This window comes from Haliaeetus albicilla, chromosome 22 (assembly GCF_947461875.1).
Source record: "Haliaeetus albicilla chromosome 22, bHalAlb1.1, whole genome shotgun sequence".
Lineage (NCBI taxonomy): Eukaryota > Metazoa > Chordata > Aves > Accipitriformes > Accipitridae > Haliaeetus > Haliaeetus albicilla.
Window position 1 is genome coordinate 9,566,554 of NC_091504.1, and position 15,208 is coordinate 9,581,761.

The following is a 15,208-nucleotide window of genomic DNA, read 5'->3' on the forward strand; positions in this document are numbered from 1 at the left end:
GGTGTCGGAGGGGACAGGGCTCAGTGTTGGGACACTGGTGGGTGCTCTTTTGTGCCTCTTCCTCCACACCATCCTCCTGGCTGTTGCGTCATGCATGCGAGACAGCCTTCAGTCGTTCCCCGCTCTCATGTCCGAACCTCAGACGCCTCCGTGCGCTTTCCTGCGTGGATTATCAGTGAGAGGAGGAACCCAGGAGAGGTTTCCCCATGTGAGCATCACACAGTCCTGCAGCTGGGGAGGCCGATCGTCTTCCTCTGCTGCTGGCAGCGAGCCTCAGCCACGAGCAGTCACCACCTCTGAGAACTGGCCCAGATAACGAATCCCCATGCCAAACTTCCCGGGAGGTGCACGGCTGCCGCAGCCGACCCACGGGGGCTGTGGGCTCCCTGCACACCCCCATCCCGGCAGGGCCCAGCCGTGCCCGGTGGGATGCACCGCCGGCACCACGTCCTGGGCCCCGCCAGCCGGTGGGGAAAAGAGGCTGGTGGGGATGATCGCGGTGTTGCCGCACGAAGCTCTTTTCTGCAAAACAACTACCAGCAGGTTGACCGTTCCCTGGGCTGAGCAGAACAGCCTGGCCGGGCACCCTCAGCGTAATTCCGCCTCCCCGCTTTGCCTTCGCGCCGTTCGCGAGGTGCATCCCTCTGCAGGGTGTGTCCCTGCGCGTCCCCTCTGTGCGCCCCTGTGCAGCCTCCCACGGGTTTCCCCACCCACGCTGTATCCCCGGGTATTTTCCGTGACCGTGACCGCGGCCGCAGCTCCGGCCCGGGCCCCGCCTGACAGCGCTCTCTGGCGGCAGAGCGCACTCTGCGCCCCGGGGGAGGCCGTGGGGCGCGCGACTCCGCCTCCGCCTCCCGTCCCCCCGCGGCGCCGCTGTTGGTAGGCGCCGCCGCGGTGCCTGACGGGAGCTGTAGTCGCGGGGCGGGCGGACTCGCTCTCCCGGCGTGCCCCGCGCCGCCGCCGCCGTGGGTGCGGGCCGCTCGCCGCCGCGCTGCTCTGCGTCCCCCGGTCCGACCGCCCTGCCCGCCGCCGCCATGGGCTCTCTGCTCAGCCGGCGCATCGCGGGCGTGGAGGACATCGACATCCAGGCCAACTCGGCCTATCGCTACCCGCCCAAGTCCGGTGAGGGTCGCGGGGCCGCTCCCCTCAGCGCCGGGGACGGGGGCAGGGGGATGGGCCTTCGCCGGGCTCCGTGCCTCCCGCCACCCCCCAAGGCCGCCCCGAGGGGGACAGGCGTAGCGGGGGGCGGTCCCGGGGCGGCCGGGCCGCGGGGTCCCCAGGGGAAGGGGCTGCGGGAGCGCCCGTCACCGGCGGGGGCCGAGCGGGGCCCGGGCTGGCTCTGGCTCTGCTCGGGGCCCTGCCCGCTCGGCTTCGGGGCCTCCCTGGTGGGGAGAGCCGATGGGTACGTTTTTTTGGGCTAAACCTATGGTATGAGGCCGTCTCGGTGCCCCGTTTGGCTGAAGTGTAAGGGTCCAGAAGGGCCCTGTGCCCTGAAACAGCTGGAGGCGTTGGTCCGTCCGGCTGTCAGTGTCCGTGGCCACCCGGCTCAGTCGCTGCCCTTTGGTCATGGTAGGTGAGCAAGGCTTTGCTTCTCTGTTCTGGAAACATGAACGCAGCAAGTCGTCAGTGTGTGGCAAGTGGGGCATCTCCTGCTGGTAAAGAGGAAGCGATGGTGGAGTTCGGTGGGGACTTGGAAGGAAAATTGGATCTGGTGGAATGTGGGATGGAAAAACTCCCACATGACAACCTTCTTTAACTGCTTAAAATGGCAGTGGTTCTCACCTAGGGGCCATTGGACTGACATGGCCTACATACATGTTTGTTTTCCAAAGAGAGATGTTCTGAAAACTTAGAGATTTGTCAGCAGTGCCACTTTTGTGAAGTTGAGATGAGCCCGTGACTCACCTTGTCCTAGACTGGCTTTTGAGATTGGCCTGGTTTAACTTGTTTAAAGAGTTTTATTTATTCTTGTCACAAAGCAAGTCATTGGGGAAATCCAGATGCTCTTTTCTCCTACAGTATCCATTTGCTTACAAATTCTTCTAAGTTTCTGTTCTACTAGGGCTCTTCCAGGCAGGGTAAAGAGTTTGCAGGCAGCAGTTCAGGTTCCCTCACTCTCGGGTACAGGTGCAACACAGCCTTTTCGTTCAGAGACTCGAGTTCTGTGTGTGTCCGATGACTTGCTGGCTGTGACATCCTCAGGGCTGTGTGATGGAGGGAGCTAGGTCCCCCCCTTTTGTTTGGAGGGGGTGCAAGATCTTCTCAAACAGAGTCCTACCATCATTACCCCTTGACTTGTTGCAGGCTGGCCTTCAGCAAGAATGGTGGTGTGGAGGAGATGGAAGGGGGAAACCTGCCCAGAAAAATTCTTCAGCCGTGTTGGTTCTTTTAGAAAATGGAACTTGCCTTTTTAGGGGGGGGTGGGGACTAGTTTCTTGGGCTGCTAGGAAAGGTAAATGTCACTGCTAGGTTACAGCAAGACTCTGCATGTCCCTTGGGTGGTTGGGGGGCTGTCCCAGTGTGGGAGACTGGGCGGATGTGAGCTGCCTGCTAAACTGTAGCTATGGTACCATGGCTCCTACTGGCAATTTTCTTACAGCCTAGAGGTTGCACCTGATTTCTGTTGACACTTAGATAGGATTTTAGATATGGACTGGATTAATCATAACCACCATATGCAACGAACATTAAACTGCTTCTTTCAAATCATCATCCTGTTGTTTCTGTACTGTTGTAATTACCCGGACTAGAGTTTAACGGTGTGTTGGGTTTTAGCCAATGTGCTTGCCAAGGTAGCCCTGTCGCACACATGAGGTTGAGTTTGTGTGTTCATGTGCACCCTGGAAGGGGTCTGTTGGCCTAGATGCTGCCAAAGAGTGTTCCACACGTGGTACCTCCCTTGTAAAACTGAACAGCTAATGCTTTCAAGCAGCTGATTAAAGAAAAATACTGGTATTTCCTTTAAAGGCTTTGGATACAATTAGATGCTTGGTAATTAATTTTCTGTTGCACTTGCTTGTGCTCTTTCTGAAAGCATACTGGCTTTAGGCTAGACCTTTCTCTTTGCCTTCTTCAGGTTTCTCTAACAAGGATCCTCTTGACTTCAGGAAGGGAGAAGAGCTGTTCAAGCTCAAGATCATTTTAGGCAGAAGAAGAGGTCATGAACACTTTTAAGGCGGAGGTTCAAGGAAGGTTACTAAACACCAGAACAGTAAGGGCTGTTAGGATGGCAACTCCCCCTCCCTTCTTCAGGTGGAGCATGTTCAGAAGGACACTGTCCCTTCTGGTCCTGCAATCCTAAGTGTGTTTGTCTTGGGGCTGGAAAGATTGGCTATGATTGGTACGAAGCCTGACAGTGAAGATGACTGGAAGTGAGTGTGTATGGTTTTACTTGATTTCAGGAAGCAAGCTGGAAGTCGTACAAAAAGTTCTTAGGCTAAATGGTTGCTAATTATTTCTAACTTGACACTTGCTGCGAGCCCTGTACTGCTACTGACTGCCTGACTGGAAGAAGCCAGTTTTCCATTGGCTGTGTCAGATATTTGAATGTGCACTGGAATGTTAGCCTGACACGCAGGTAGTCTCCTGGCTGCTTAGAGATTACCCCTGAAAGGCTGGAAGATGTGGTGAGAGAGAGTGTTACCTGAAGTTACCCATCCACTGGAGTCTTGTGCAGCACCAAGGGCTGTCCATCACCTTTTACGTTCTTTCCCTCTGAGTCTCTGGTTTAAGCAGATCGTGACTTACAGTGAGTGTCTGGGCAAGATGCTGCAGCTCTGGTCAGCTGCCGTCCATGGTCGGCATCGGTTTGAAGGATGCGGGTTTGCATTCTAGAGCAAATACACCACCTCACAAGAAGGACATGTTGTGTGAGGAAATAAACACAAAATAGAGGTATTCTCACTGTAATTTAAGCAGTATGTCAGCCTGCCTGTGAAAATGAACACGGTTATTTTATCAGGTTGTACCAAGTGACAGCACCTTGTTGAGTCACAGCTGGTTGCAAATGCAGTGGTGAATATTTAGTTCTCGTTTATTGACTTTTGATGTGGTTATTGCTGGTTCAGTCACATGCTCAGTGGAGGATTGAGCAGGTTGTTGTGGAATCCACCTTGGTCCTTATGAGCCAGAGTCCCTAATGAGGCATCCACAGATCATTTAACAGCTTTGTTGCAACTAGTATGCAGTTTTGTAGTTAAAAGTCCTCTGAAAACACCCTGCTTACTCCTCCAAGGCTCTGGGTATGTATTACCTGTGTTTCCCTTCCTGCATCTGGGGGGCTGAGGTTGCTGAAAAGCTGTAAGGCGACACCTGATTCCCTTCTCTACTCCTTCTTCACTGGTACCTTTTAACCTTTCTTGCTTTGTGGAGAGTGTGCTGGCATTGCAGATGCCTGACCAGTTGGAAGGGGGTTGGAGAAGTGCCCAGTTTGTACAGAAGAATTAGTGCCCCTGTGAAGTGGACTAAAAATGGGTAATCACAAGGAACAGTCATGATCTTTGCTGTGCTTCTGTGCTTGCAGCAGTAAAACAATCCGTGTTCTTGCATGCGGTCTCATGATGCCCCTATTGCTTTAGCAACCAGTGAGCAATGCACCAGTGTTTTCCGCAGCTCCTTCGTCAGCTTGTCTCTTGTTCCAGTGAGCTCATCTGCAGTGTGGAGCAGGGCAGGGAGCACGTGCCCTTGAGATAGCTTTTCTCCTCTGGAGTAGGCTCTTGAAAGAGAATTCCCTGGACATTTTTGGGAGGGAAAAAAGGAGGCAGATTATTCCTCTCTGAAGCTGAACTGCTTTGTTGTTTGGGAATGATGCTTTAATCAAAGAAAGAGCAATTTTAAATAGGGGAAGAGTACCCAGAGTTGTACCCAGTCCATCACCTTGTTCTCAGCTCATAAGCAATGTGTACTGTGACAGTGTCAAGACAGAAATACGTTCCTGTATTTCATGAATAGCTTTTGTTCCTCACCCACTCTGCAAAGCACAGCAGGGCAGTTGTCTCTGTTACTCCTGCTGTAGTTCTGTAGGGGTTTCAGCCCAACCCTGCTGGTGATGGCCACCACTGCCTGCCGTTGACTGGAGCATTCCCTTCCTGCCTTCTCCCCAGCTACTCAAGAGCACCAGACTGGAGCACTCATGGGCCACAAGCAGTTGCTTTTGCTACTTGTTTGTTGCTGGATTACATTTAACCCAGCTCGGAACCGTGTTTCCATTTGCTATGTGATTGCTTTTGGCGGCCCAACAGGGATGGGCAATGAGGAAGGTGAGACGGCCTCATCCAGCCACAGTGCTGGTTCAGGCTCAGGCTGTGTCTAGGACTGTGCTGTCAATCCATCCCTCGGCATGCTGTGGTGGTGAGTGTCTGGCTGAGTAATTAAAGCAGACTCAATTTCTATCACTTCACCATTAATTCTAATAACAGTAAGAAGCCTAAATAGTCATCTAATTGCTTTCTGTTTTATTAACATTGTACAATACAGCCCTTGTTTTGATGGGGCTACAGTTGTGCTGTTGACACTCTGCTCCTGGCTGTTGTAGGTTGTTGTGTCCCCTGCCAGCGTGTCACTCGTGCATCACATCCATGTGTTGGGTTTGCATGGTCACAGGATTAGGACGCTGGGTTAGGGAGAAATAATTATGACTGGAGCAGTCTGGTGCTTAATGCTGGTGCATTTCTGATAACAAAATCCCACCACCATGTTGGACTAAATGTCAAGTAGTTTGGTGTCATTGGATGCCTTGGAGAAGCCTGGGGTTCCAGTTTGGTTTTGTGTGGGACAAACTAACGAGTCAGACTTGGCCATTCTGGGTGTCCCAGTGGTGTTTTTCCAGCCACTGTAAAGTTTTCCACCACAACAATTTCTCTTAAACCACTGCTTGTTCTTCATCTACCTTAGCAATGTCACCCATTTGTGTTCTCTTTTATGTAATGCTCTCCTATGTTTTCTGCTGATTTACTCTGGGGAAGTAAAGCCACAGTTTTTCTTTGCTCTGGCATTTTTCTCATATTCTGTCCTTGTTTATTTGTGTATGACTCTTTCCTTGTAAGTGTCTCGCTGCATTTTTCTGGAGGATTTCTTTTTGTAGCAATTCTGTGGAGGGTTAATCCAAAGATTTTTTTGCTTTTCTTTTTTTTCCTGCCAAAGAGGATGGTGCTTAGCATCCCTCTTCTGTCCATAGCTACAGAACTCTGTGTAAAGCTGGCCTTGCAACACCTGCATAATGTAGGTCAAGGTTGTTTTATAGGCTGGGGGGACATGTAGGAACAGGGTTGAAGAGGCATGATATTCTGGCTAAAATCCTAAAGCTGTCTTTGTAATGGAGTTTGAAATAGAACCTAGAGGTGGAGCTGCAGTAGGATTTTAATGCATAGAAAATACATACAAGCATTTTAGAGACACTAAGAATCCTATCAGTCTTGTGCTAGATGTGTGGACGTCATGGTGACTGGAAAAGAGGATACCCCATTTCTTCCTTCTTGAAGTTTCTTTGTCCTTTTACTCCTTTGTATGATATTTACAGCAGTGCTTTCTGAAAGTGTTTTGTCTCCAACTTGGGCAAACTCTGAGTTGCTTGTGACAGTGGTTGAGAGGAATAATGCTTAACTTTGGTCTTACCTTGAGAGCTCTGAACTTAATGTGTTGTTGTAGCAACTGGTTTCTGAAAGCTTGCAGTAGAATATCTTTTTTTAGCTGCTAAAAACTGTGTTATAAATTTGTGAAGACAGTTTGCTGCCATCCTTGTTTGTTAGTTTTGCTGTTGAGATCTTGTGTACGTGGCAGCTTTTGTACCCATAGCAGCACTGGCAGAGCATGGGGGTGTTCTGCTCACCAGCGTATTTCCTTCTGAGCTCCTCAAAGTGATTTTTCCTTGTGCTCTTTGTGACTAGCACTGACTAGGTTTCTTATTTGCTTGTGAAGGAAGTGCCTTTGCGAGAAAAAACCCTCCTTCACCTTGCAGGAGGTGACTTAGCAGGAAGATGAATGGAGCCTTCAGTCTGAACGTGGAATTGAAACTGTGGTTTCCAGTTAGATAAGTGCTGCTGTGTTGCAGGGGGTACTGTGTGTTTGTGAGAAATCCTAACGATTTGTTAGAGATCCCAAAGGTTGTTCTTAGTGGAGCAAAGACAGTGTGGCAGGTGCCTTGAACACACTAGTTATGCGTCTCAGTGTCGTTCTGGTTGTGTGAGAGAGACCTTTTTATCCCAAGGTGCTGTAGAGGCTGCCTGGTGATGCTCTCCTGGACAGCTGGCTCCCTGCAGGTGCAGGGTTTCAGTGGTGGTGAGCAGTCCTCGCCTGCTGGGGCTCTGTGTCCTCTGCGCATGGGACGCAGAACTTCTTCCACAGAAAAGCTCTGCTCTGAATTTTTGGAATACAGGTTTACTGAGGTGAGTTGAGCCCCAGGATGTCTTGTTCATGGGATATGAGGAAGCTGCCAGACTCTGATCCCAGATAATCAGCTGCTGTGGTACTGAGATGTCCTGCACAAGCGTTGTCTTCACAGTTAATCAGATAAAATGCTCCAAAACAGAATTCTACTTGACCCACGTAAAATGCAAAATCTATTCCTAATCCCCAGTGTTCGTCATGCTTTTCTGAACCTTAGTATAAGCATAAACCACCACAGTGTATCTCAGGTGGAGAGGCTGTATCAAGCTAGCTGTGCTTGGAAATTGTATGCAGATTAGCTTTTTAATTTGTTGCTTCTGGGAGGGGTGGGAAGAGGTTGCCTGTCATTTGGAGCACCTACATTTTGTTGTGCTGATTCTGTAGGACAGATTCTAGGTAGATTCTGAACCTGTGCGGAAGTTGATTGTTGTATCTGGAAAGAAGGAAGTGTTTCTATAATATAAACATCTGGATGCTTGTAAGCTGAGCTCAGCAATAGCTGAGCACTACCATAATCATTAAAGCACTACCATCTGTGCAGAGTAAGGAGAGCCTTTCTTGAAGCAAAAAGGAAAAAAAGCCTTAATGGAAAAAACAGAGCCATTCATGAAAACACTTCTATTTCAGAGTAAATCATGCTTGCTCCTAGCTGGAGGGACTGCAAATCCTTCCATAATGCCTCTATAACCATTCAGATGATTAGTTACTGCTTCTGTAATGACTCGTTTTAAAACAAATTTTGTACTGTCTATGCATTGCACCTAGGGAAGCAAATGTATGTTTGGCTCAGTCCTTTCATCATGTGCATGAAAAACCCCCACTCTGAAACTTCAAGGGAAATAGCTTGGGTGGAGCCTTTTATTTTAGTTCTCTCCTGATACTTATTTCTCTGAAATTGTAACTCCTGTGAAGTTCATGTTTGAGAGTGTTTTCCTGAAGTCTTTCTAGGAGGAAGCTACATTTGTGGTGCTCTTGTACATCTGAATCAATTCAGTTGACTTTGCAGTTAATCCAGTGCTTTAGAATCCCAGTGACCTTGCACACACTTTGTCTCCTGAAATATGCACTGTAGTGCATCACCTTAAAGATGAATGAAACAAATCTGTGGTGAAGCTTTCAGAGCTGAAGTTCAGTTTAGTCAGTCCCAGGGTTTATCTCTTCCAGACATCCATGTTTCTGCATTTAACATCTGTCAATGTTATTAATTAAATTCAGCATCAAGGTGTATAGTCTCTAGAGCTCACAGTAAAGGTTTTGTGTGGTTCTCACCCTGGGATATGGGAGTGAAAGAGGGGAGGGAAGGCAAACTTTGCCACTCTGGCTGTGCAGGGCTTTGCAGTGGGGGGAAGCCTCATCCTTCTCTGAGCGGGTCGGTGGTGTTTGTGAGACTGGACTTCACACTGAAGGGTGGAGAAAAGAGGAATAATTCATCACAATTGAGCAATATTAGAAAGAGCTGACTCTTACTGCTCCCAGTCCCTCCTCTGGAAAACAAGTTACAATGGAATTATCTCCACTGTAATGATTTATTCTAGGTTGTTTTTTTTTTCTTTTTTTCCCTGCTTCTACTGTTGGCAGTGGCCGTCAGTAGTACAGGGAAGGAGTGAACTAGCAAGTATTTTCTCTGTCGTGCTCTTTTATACTTGTGAATTAAAAACTGCACAGACCAGCTGTTCTCTGGGAAGTGGTCATTTAGAGTTTTTTCTTTATTCCCTTGTGGTTTGTTTTTTTCTAGGAAACTACTTTGCAAGTCACTTCTTTATGGGAGGCGAGAAGTTTGACACCCCTCACCCTGAGGGCTACCTTTTTGGCGAGAACATGGATCTAAACTTCCTCGGGAATAGACCTGTTCAGGCAAGTTGCTATATGCTGTCTATTTTGCCCTTTTGTTTTCTGCCTGTTTTGGAAAATCTTGTGTAGGGCTTGTAGAGGATAGCATAGACCTAAGAGACCTTTGCTACTTGGGGAGTGTCATTCCAGGCTGAGGTGCAAGAGCGCTCCCCCACCCCATGTTCCAGCTTGCCAGCTAACATAGCTGTTCAAGATGCAAGCAGAGTTTTTCTAAGATGCCTTATTCACCTTCTAGACTTATTTTCACTTAGGGCAGAAGGAAGAAGGACAGGGATTCTGGAGCACAGATTTTGGGACTAATTCTGATTGCCTGGCTAAGCAAGTGTAAAACATGCTGCAGAGAGGAGAAGGCTGGGAAGCAGATCCACTCTCAGAGCCTGAACCTCACAGGGCTTCTGGGCACGTTGGGTGGATTCCAGCCAGTGTTCAATGCATGCTGTTCTCTGTGTAAACGAGTGGCCTGACTGAGCATAGGGCAGTGTTAAGTCAGATCTTGATATTTGGTGATTTTTTGTTTGCTTTGATGGGCTGCTCAGAAAGTCTCTCCTTTAGTTTTCCCAGTTGGAACATGGAGGTCTTTCTGGGCTCACAGGTATCTTACGAGACTGTGAAAAGCTACCTGCTCAAGTGGTTGGCTTGTTCTTTTGTTGTGAACAGGGAATAGCACAGTTGTGAGGGACAGATAGGAATTTTATGCAAGTGTTATCTTGCATCTCAGAACTTAAAAAGAACCAAAAGGTTAACAGAGTAGGAGCCTTTTGGAGATGTTTTCAGAGTGCTGGAGAGGAAAGGGAAAACTGCTGCTTGCTTTGCCAGCTATTTTCCTAGTTGTTTCTGCAGCTTCAAAACATGAAAATGAAAAATTGATGTCACGGTTCTCATCCTCAGAAAAGCTGTGACTATTAGTTAATTCATGCTGGTAGTGCTTGGAGGCAGTTCACTATCATTCCTGTTTTACAGATGGGGGAAACTGAGGCAAGGTGACTCGATGTTTGAATTGGACTAGTGACAAGCACGTTTTGCTTTCTGAGTTGTCCTCGGGCTGTGCCATTGGCCTTCTCAGCACCACAGTTAGTTAACAAGACTCTGCAGGGTAGAGCAAGGTTGAATCTGGAAAGCCCTTGTTTGAGCAGAAAGTGCAGATGAGCAACAGAATTATGAAGGAGGGACTTTAGATGGAAATGATTCTGGATGTAACAGTGCTATGCAGGCATGGGGATGCTCACCACATACCCTACGTGATGTCTGCATACAGGGCCCATGCAGGACAGTGGTTAAAAACTGACCGCTTCTCCTTTGCTCTGTGACTAGCAGCTGCACAGCACTCCAACAAAAGCCGAAGATGCAGCTGTTAGTTAAATATCCCATGTGCCTGTGGCTGTAGGAACTAACCTTGCAGAGTTAAATTGCTTGCGTGTCTCAGCCTGGGTTTCCTTGCAGACATCCCGGCACTGAATTTCATCATTTCTTCAGAGGGGAGTGGGTGAGAATGCTATTAACACAGTGGGATGTTTGCCAAATAGGTTTAAGAGAGGGAGGCTGTTGTGGTATATAGTTTGCCTATGTAAAGTTAATGCCCTTTGGCAGCTCTGATTAATTTTCAAGGAAAAAAACCACTTGAACACAGAGCAGCAAAACTGCTTTCTGTACATGGGCCAAGTTCTCACTCTGGAGTAACTGACGTCTTGACTGCTCTGTGTAGAGCAGTGCTACCAACCACAGTACCGAGCAGTCAGGGTGCAAGGAAAGTAGTTGCTGCTGCCCTGTGAATTCTCTGCTGCCTGTGGCTGTGGCATGGGGTCTTCTGTGGCATTCTCCTGTTGGTCAGGAAACAGCATGTTTTCCCTCGGGCTTTGGCTATTGCCCCACCAATACATTTCTGTGGCCTGAGGGGACAACACTGAAGGGTTGTGTCCAGGAGCTGCCCTGAAGTTCAGCTGCATTGGCTTCCTGTTTAGCAGACTCCTCATTTCTAAGGAAACATGTATATTGGTGGTCTCTGGTACTTCTGCTCCACGTCAGTCACTCTCTACACCACTGCAGGGCACCTGGTAGACGTGTTTTTGAAGGACCCCAACTCTAATGAGGCTGTGTGGTGGCACTGTTGCTGGATACATTCAGGGTAACCTTCTGCCTGAAAACCTGTCCTGTAGTTCTGTACCGTTGTGTCGTGCCATTGCTCTGACTTGGAGCATGGCTGTGGTTCTGGTCTGAGCACCTATCAAATTTGGCAGTTGTGTGAGTGGATGTTTCAGTTTCAGACTTAGCCCAGCAGATGGGAGATCCAGCAGGCAGGACTGCAGCTGTACAGGTTGCAGTCACCACAGTAAGCAGTTTCCTTTGCATTTCTTGCTGGAGATTCTGTGACCAGTAAGAATTATAGTCTGAAGCATGATCGTCCTTTATTTAAAAGACAATCTGTGAGAGAAGGTCTCTTGACTGTAGAATAGAATGAGGCCCCCTATCCCCGTCTCTTTCTTTTCCAGAACATTTGCCCCATTGTTTCAGAATAAAAAGAGTTTCCCCCAGTAATCCAGGGCTTCAGCATGCTGATTAGCAGTCAAGTCACTGTTTGCATGCTGTAACACACATGAAAGAGCTGCATTTCTTCTGCTCAAGCTGGAGGTGGTTTCTTTAGTGGAAATAAAAGCTTGTGAGAGCAAGGCTTTCCAGACTGAGAATTCAGGGTGCAGAAAAAGAGCTTGTGAAAATGCCCTTTCTTAAAGTGCACGCTCCCAGTATGAGCTATTGCTGAGCCAGAGCAGGATTTTCACCCTGAAACATGCTTGATTTATCTGTAAATAGAATTCTCTATTACTGTTCCTTGTGGCTCTTGTACTGAGTACCCTTAAAGGTAGATGTTTCTTGGTTTGGATAAATAGTATGCTAGGTAACATGCTGCTACCTTTTATAGTATAATAATAGGAGAATTATTTGCCTTTTTGTTCCAGTTTCCCTATGTAACTCCAGCTCCACATGAGCCAGTGAAGACACTGAGAAGTTTGGTGAATATCCGCAAAGACTCTCTCCGACTTGTGAGGTACTGTTATTGCCTGAACCTTTCCTTTTATTCAACCCAGCGATCTGTCATCCAGAGCCAAAATGTATTTGATAAGGTTTTGGAGAAATAGCTGAATTCCAGATCCTTGTTGCTAGTTATGTCTAGAGGTTTCTGTGTTCCCTTGTGATCAGAGCTTTTCATGTGGTTTATATGCTCCTTATCCCTAGACTTGAGCAATCTGTGTTTCCAAACAGGACCAGTGATGTATCTGTCTCTACAGGACAGACTAGAGTTGTAAACAAACCCATGAAATCATTAGCATGAATGGAAGATATTAGTCAGGTCAATAAACCCTACAGACAGATTCCTTTCTGCATTCCAGTGCAAGAAGAAGCCAGAAAGTAGCTGATTCTGGTGCAAGTCATAGGCCAGGAAGACTGATTGGTCTTGAGTGAAACTTCCTCAGGTTTCTCCTGCTGCCAAGATAAAGTTTGGTCCTAGTGTTGTGCATTCGTTTGGATGGCTTGTGTCCCATGCATAGGGGAAGGAGGTCTGGATAATCATGGAGATCTGTTACCTCTCACTGCTCTACGGTGAGATCTAAACCAGCACTTAGCTGGATTAAATGCAATAGCTAACACTTCGACCTGCAGCTGCCCTCTTTCAAGCAGATAGCTGAAGTGCAGGGGCCCAGCATACAGTGCTTTTGTTTTGGTCTGAGTGACCAGGCAGATGTCCAAGCAGAGCATTTCTCAAAGATCCTTGAGTCGCTCTGAATTCTGCGTTTCAGGCTGCAGTACTGGCAGGGGGCCAGCTTCAACTCTCAGCCACAGTGGTTCTGAGAGCATGGCGTAACATAAGTAATTTGAGTCATAACCACACAAAACCCTCAGTTTGTTTTTGTGTGAAAACTGAAGGTTGTTTGTTTTGTTTTGTTTTTTTAAATGAGCAATACCTGTGGCTTCAAAACTGATTGAATAGGAAAAGAGGGAAGAACTTCTGAAAAAGTAACCATTGGTGAACTGCTCTGAATGCTGTCTGGCTTTTTCGTAGAATCATAGAATGGTTTGGGTTGCAAGGGACCTTAAAGATCATCTAGTTCCAACACCCTGCCATGGGCAGGGACACCTTCCACTAGACCAGGTTGCTCAAAGCCCCATCCAGCCTGGCCATGAACACTTCCAGGGATGGGGCATAAAGCTACAGCTAAAGGGTAAAGTACTTCTCTAGGAAAGTCTTGCTTTCCTCCCACACTTGCTGTGGAAAGGGTATCTTGTTCTCCTTGCAGGCATCCATGTAAACAGTGTAACATCTCTCAGAAGCCAAGTGGGAAGTGGCTTTTTCACTGGGAGAGGCCTTCCTGTGAATGCAGCAGTTGGTGGGGTTTAGTACATATAGTTGTCATTCTGCTTTCTGTGGTTGCACGTCCTGTACCCCCAAGCAGAGTTGCAGCTGTGGACTATTTGAAATGTAGTGTCCATGCACCTTGACAGTGTCTAGGTTTGCATCTGTTTAATTCCTGGTACTATCGGTTCTTTCTCTGCCTCATGAGCTCTCACAGGCTGTTGTGCTGCTGCTGCTGTGTTAGTGCTGATGACAACATTGCCAACATTACTCTATTTAATTTTGTACTGATGTAGACCCAAAATGAGATTTTAATTGCCAGTCCCCAAGGGCACATTCTGTCCTGTGCTTTTCTACTGTTCTGGACTAGAGGCTTTTCCTTTCTCCCTATGTGCACGTAAAGACACTTTGTGCCCTCTCCAGCTTGGCTAATTCGCAACCAGTGGTTGAGGTTTGCACATTCTTTCCAGAGCTAGTTAAGTTTAATTTACCACCTCCTTCACCAAATACAAAGAGACTGAGCCAAGTGTCTAGGTGTAAAGTAGGTTCTGATGGTAAAGTCCTCACAAGCTTTTTGGTTTTCCTTGTGTTTAATTGAAAGTTCCTTGTTCATCTGTGAAGAGGGTGTTGATTCATAATGTGGAGTGTAGGGCTTTATGGAGGAATATGAGGAAATATCCACTCTGGTCTTCCTGCCTGGCTCTGACCAGTCAAAATTCTGAGCTTTGCCAAATGCCAAATATTTACAGCAGCTTTGGAGAGAAGCAATAAACCTGTGGATATTGGTTTTGAAGTTCTGAGTCTTCGACTCCTCGTGTGAGTGCTTGATTTCTAGCAGTATGAGACTCTGAACCTCAGAGCAGGGTAGCATGAGTTTTGCTGTTAACCACTAACAGAAAAAGACTGCCTCATGTCTGTCTTGTGTCCCTCTTTTGGCCCTGGATTGGAAGCTTTATTTCAGAACTGAAGTACCTGATAGGCTGGTACTGGCTGTTTACTCTTACCTTGAGAGCATTTCCAGTTGCAGGAGGAAGATCAACTCCTGAGGCAATGTGTTTCATGGAAAAGTTGCATCCTGGGACAGCCTCTGCTTCAGCATGGGCTTTGGGTAGCATCATGAAACAAAAGTGCTGAAGGAATCAGCAGCTATAGTGGTTTGAGAATGTGTCTGAAACAGCAGCAATATCATGGAGAATAGTGAGACCAGCGAGCATTTTGGATGAGGGCCTGAGAGGGAGGCGGATGATAGGGACTGAGGGGAGAGAGGTGAGTTGCTGTGAGTGAGAGAAGGGAAATCACTTCTCTTCCTTCTCCAGCACGGTGGGGCTGACCTTGATCCTTGGAGCTGTTCATCCTGTGGTGGAGGTGGTGATGGTGAGGGTGCTGGGACTGCCTGCCTGCAGCCCTGGATAGCATTAAACTGTGTACAGGTCTCTGCAGAACCCCCAAACAGGAAAGCCTCCATTTGACGATGATCTGCCCCCATGAAAGTCACTGCTGACATAGATGTCAGCTAGTTCTCACTTCATTTAATGCCTGCTCTAACACTATTGTAATGCGTATCTAAGTCAAGCAATACTTAGCATTTATCCTGCATGTCTACCAAGTTGTTGGTCAAACTTTTTAACC

General features: G+C 47.7%; 1 protein-coding gene across 7 annotated transcripts in view; it reads left to right on the forward strand.

Annotated features, from left to right (window-relative positions):
* Window positions 1-934: 934 nt before the first annotated feature.
* The window catches only part of MGRN1 (mahogunin ring finger 1), a 56,531-nt gene continuing 42,257 nt past the window's right edge, over window positions 935-15,208 (forward strand). For 4 of the 7 annotated variants that reach the window (XM_069809779.1, XM_069809782.1, XM_069809783.1 and 1 more), the window contains exons 1-3: window positions 935-1,122; window positions 9,119-9,237; window positions 12,186-12,274. In XM_069809779.1, coding sequence (XP_069665880.1) covers window positions 1,035-1,122; window positions 9,119-9,237; window positions 12,186-12,274 — 296 coding nt within the window. In that variant the 5' untranslated portion in view covers window positions 935-1,034. Of the gene's footprint in view, window positions 1,123-9,118; window positions 9,238-12,180; window positions 12,275-15,208 lie in introns of those variants that run through there. The other 3 variants (XM_069809781.1, XM_069809784.1, XM_069809785.1) reach the window with 2 other exon arrangements.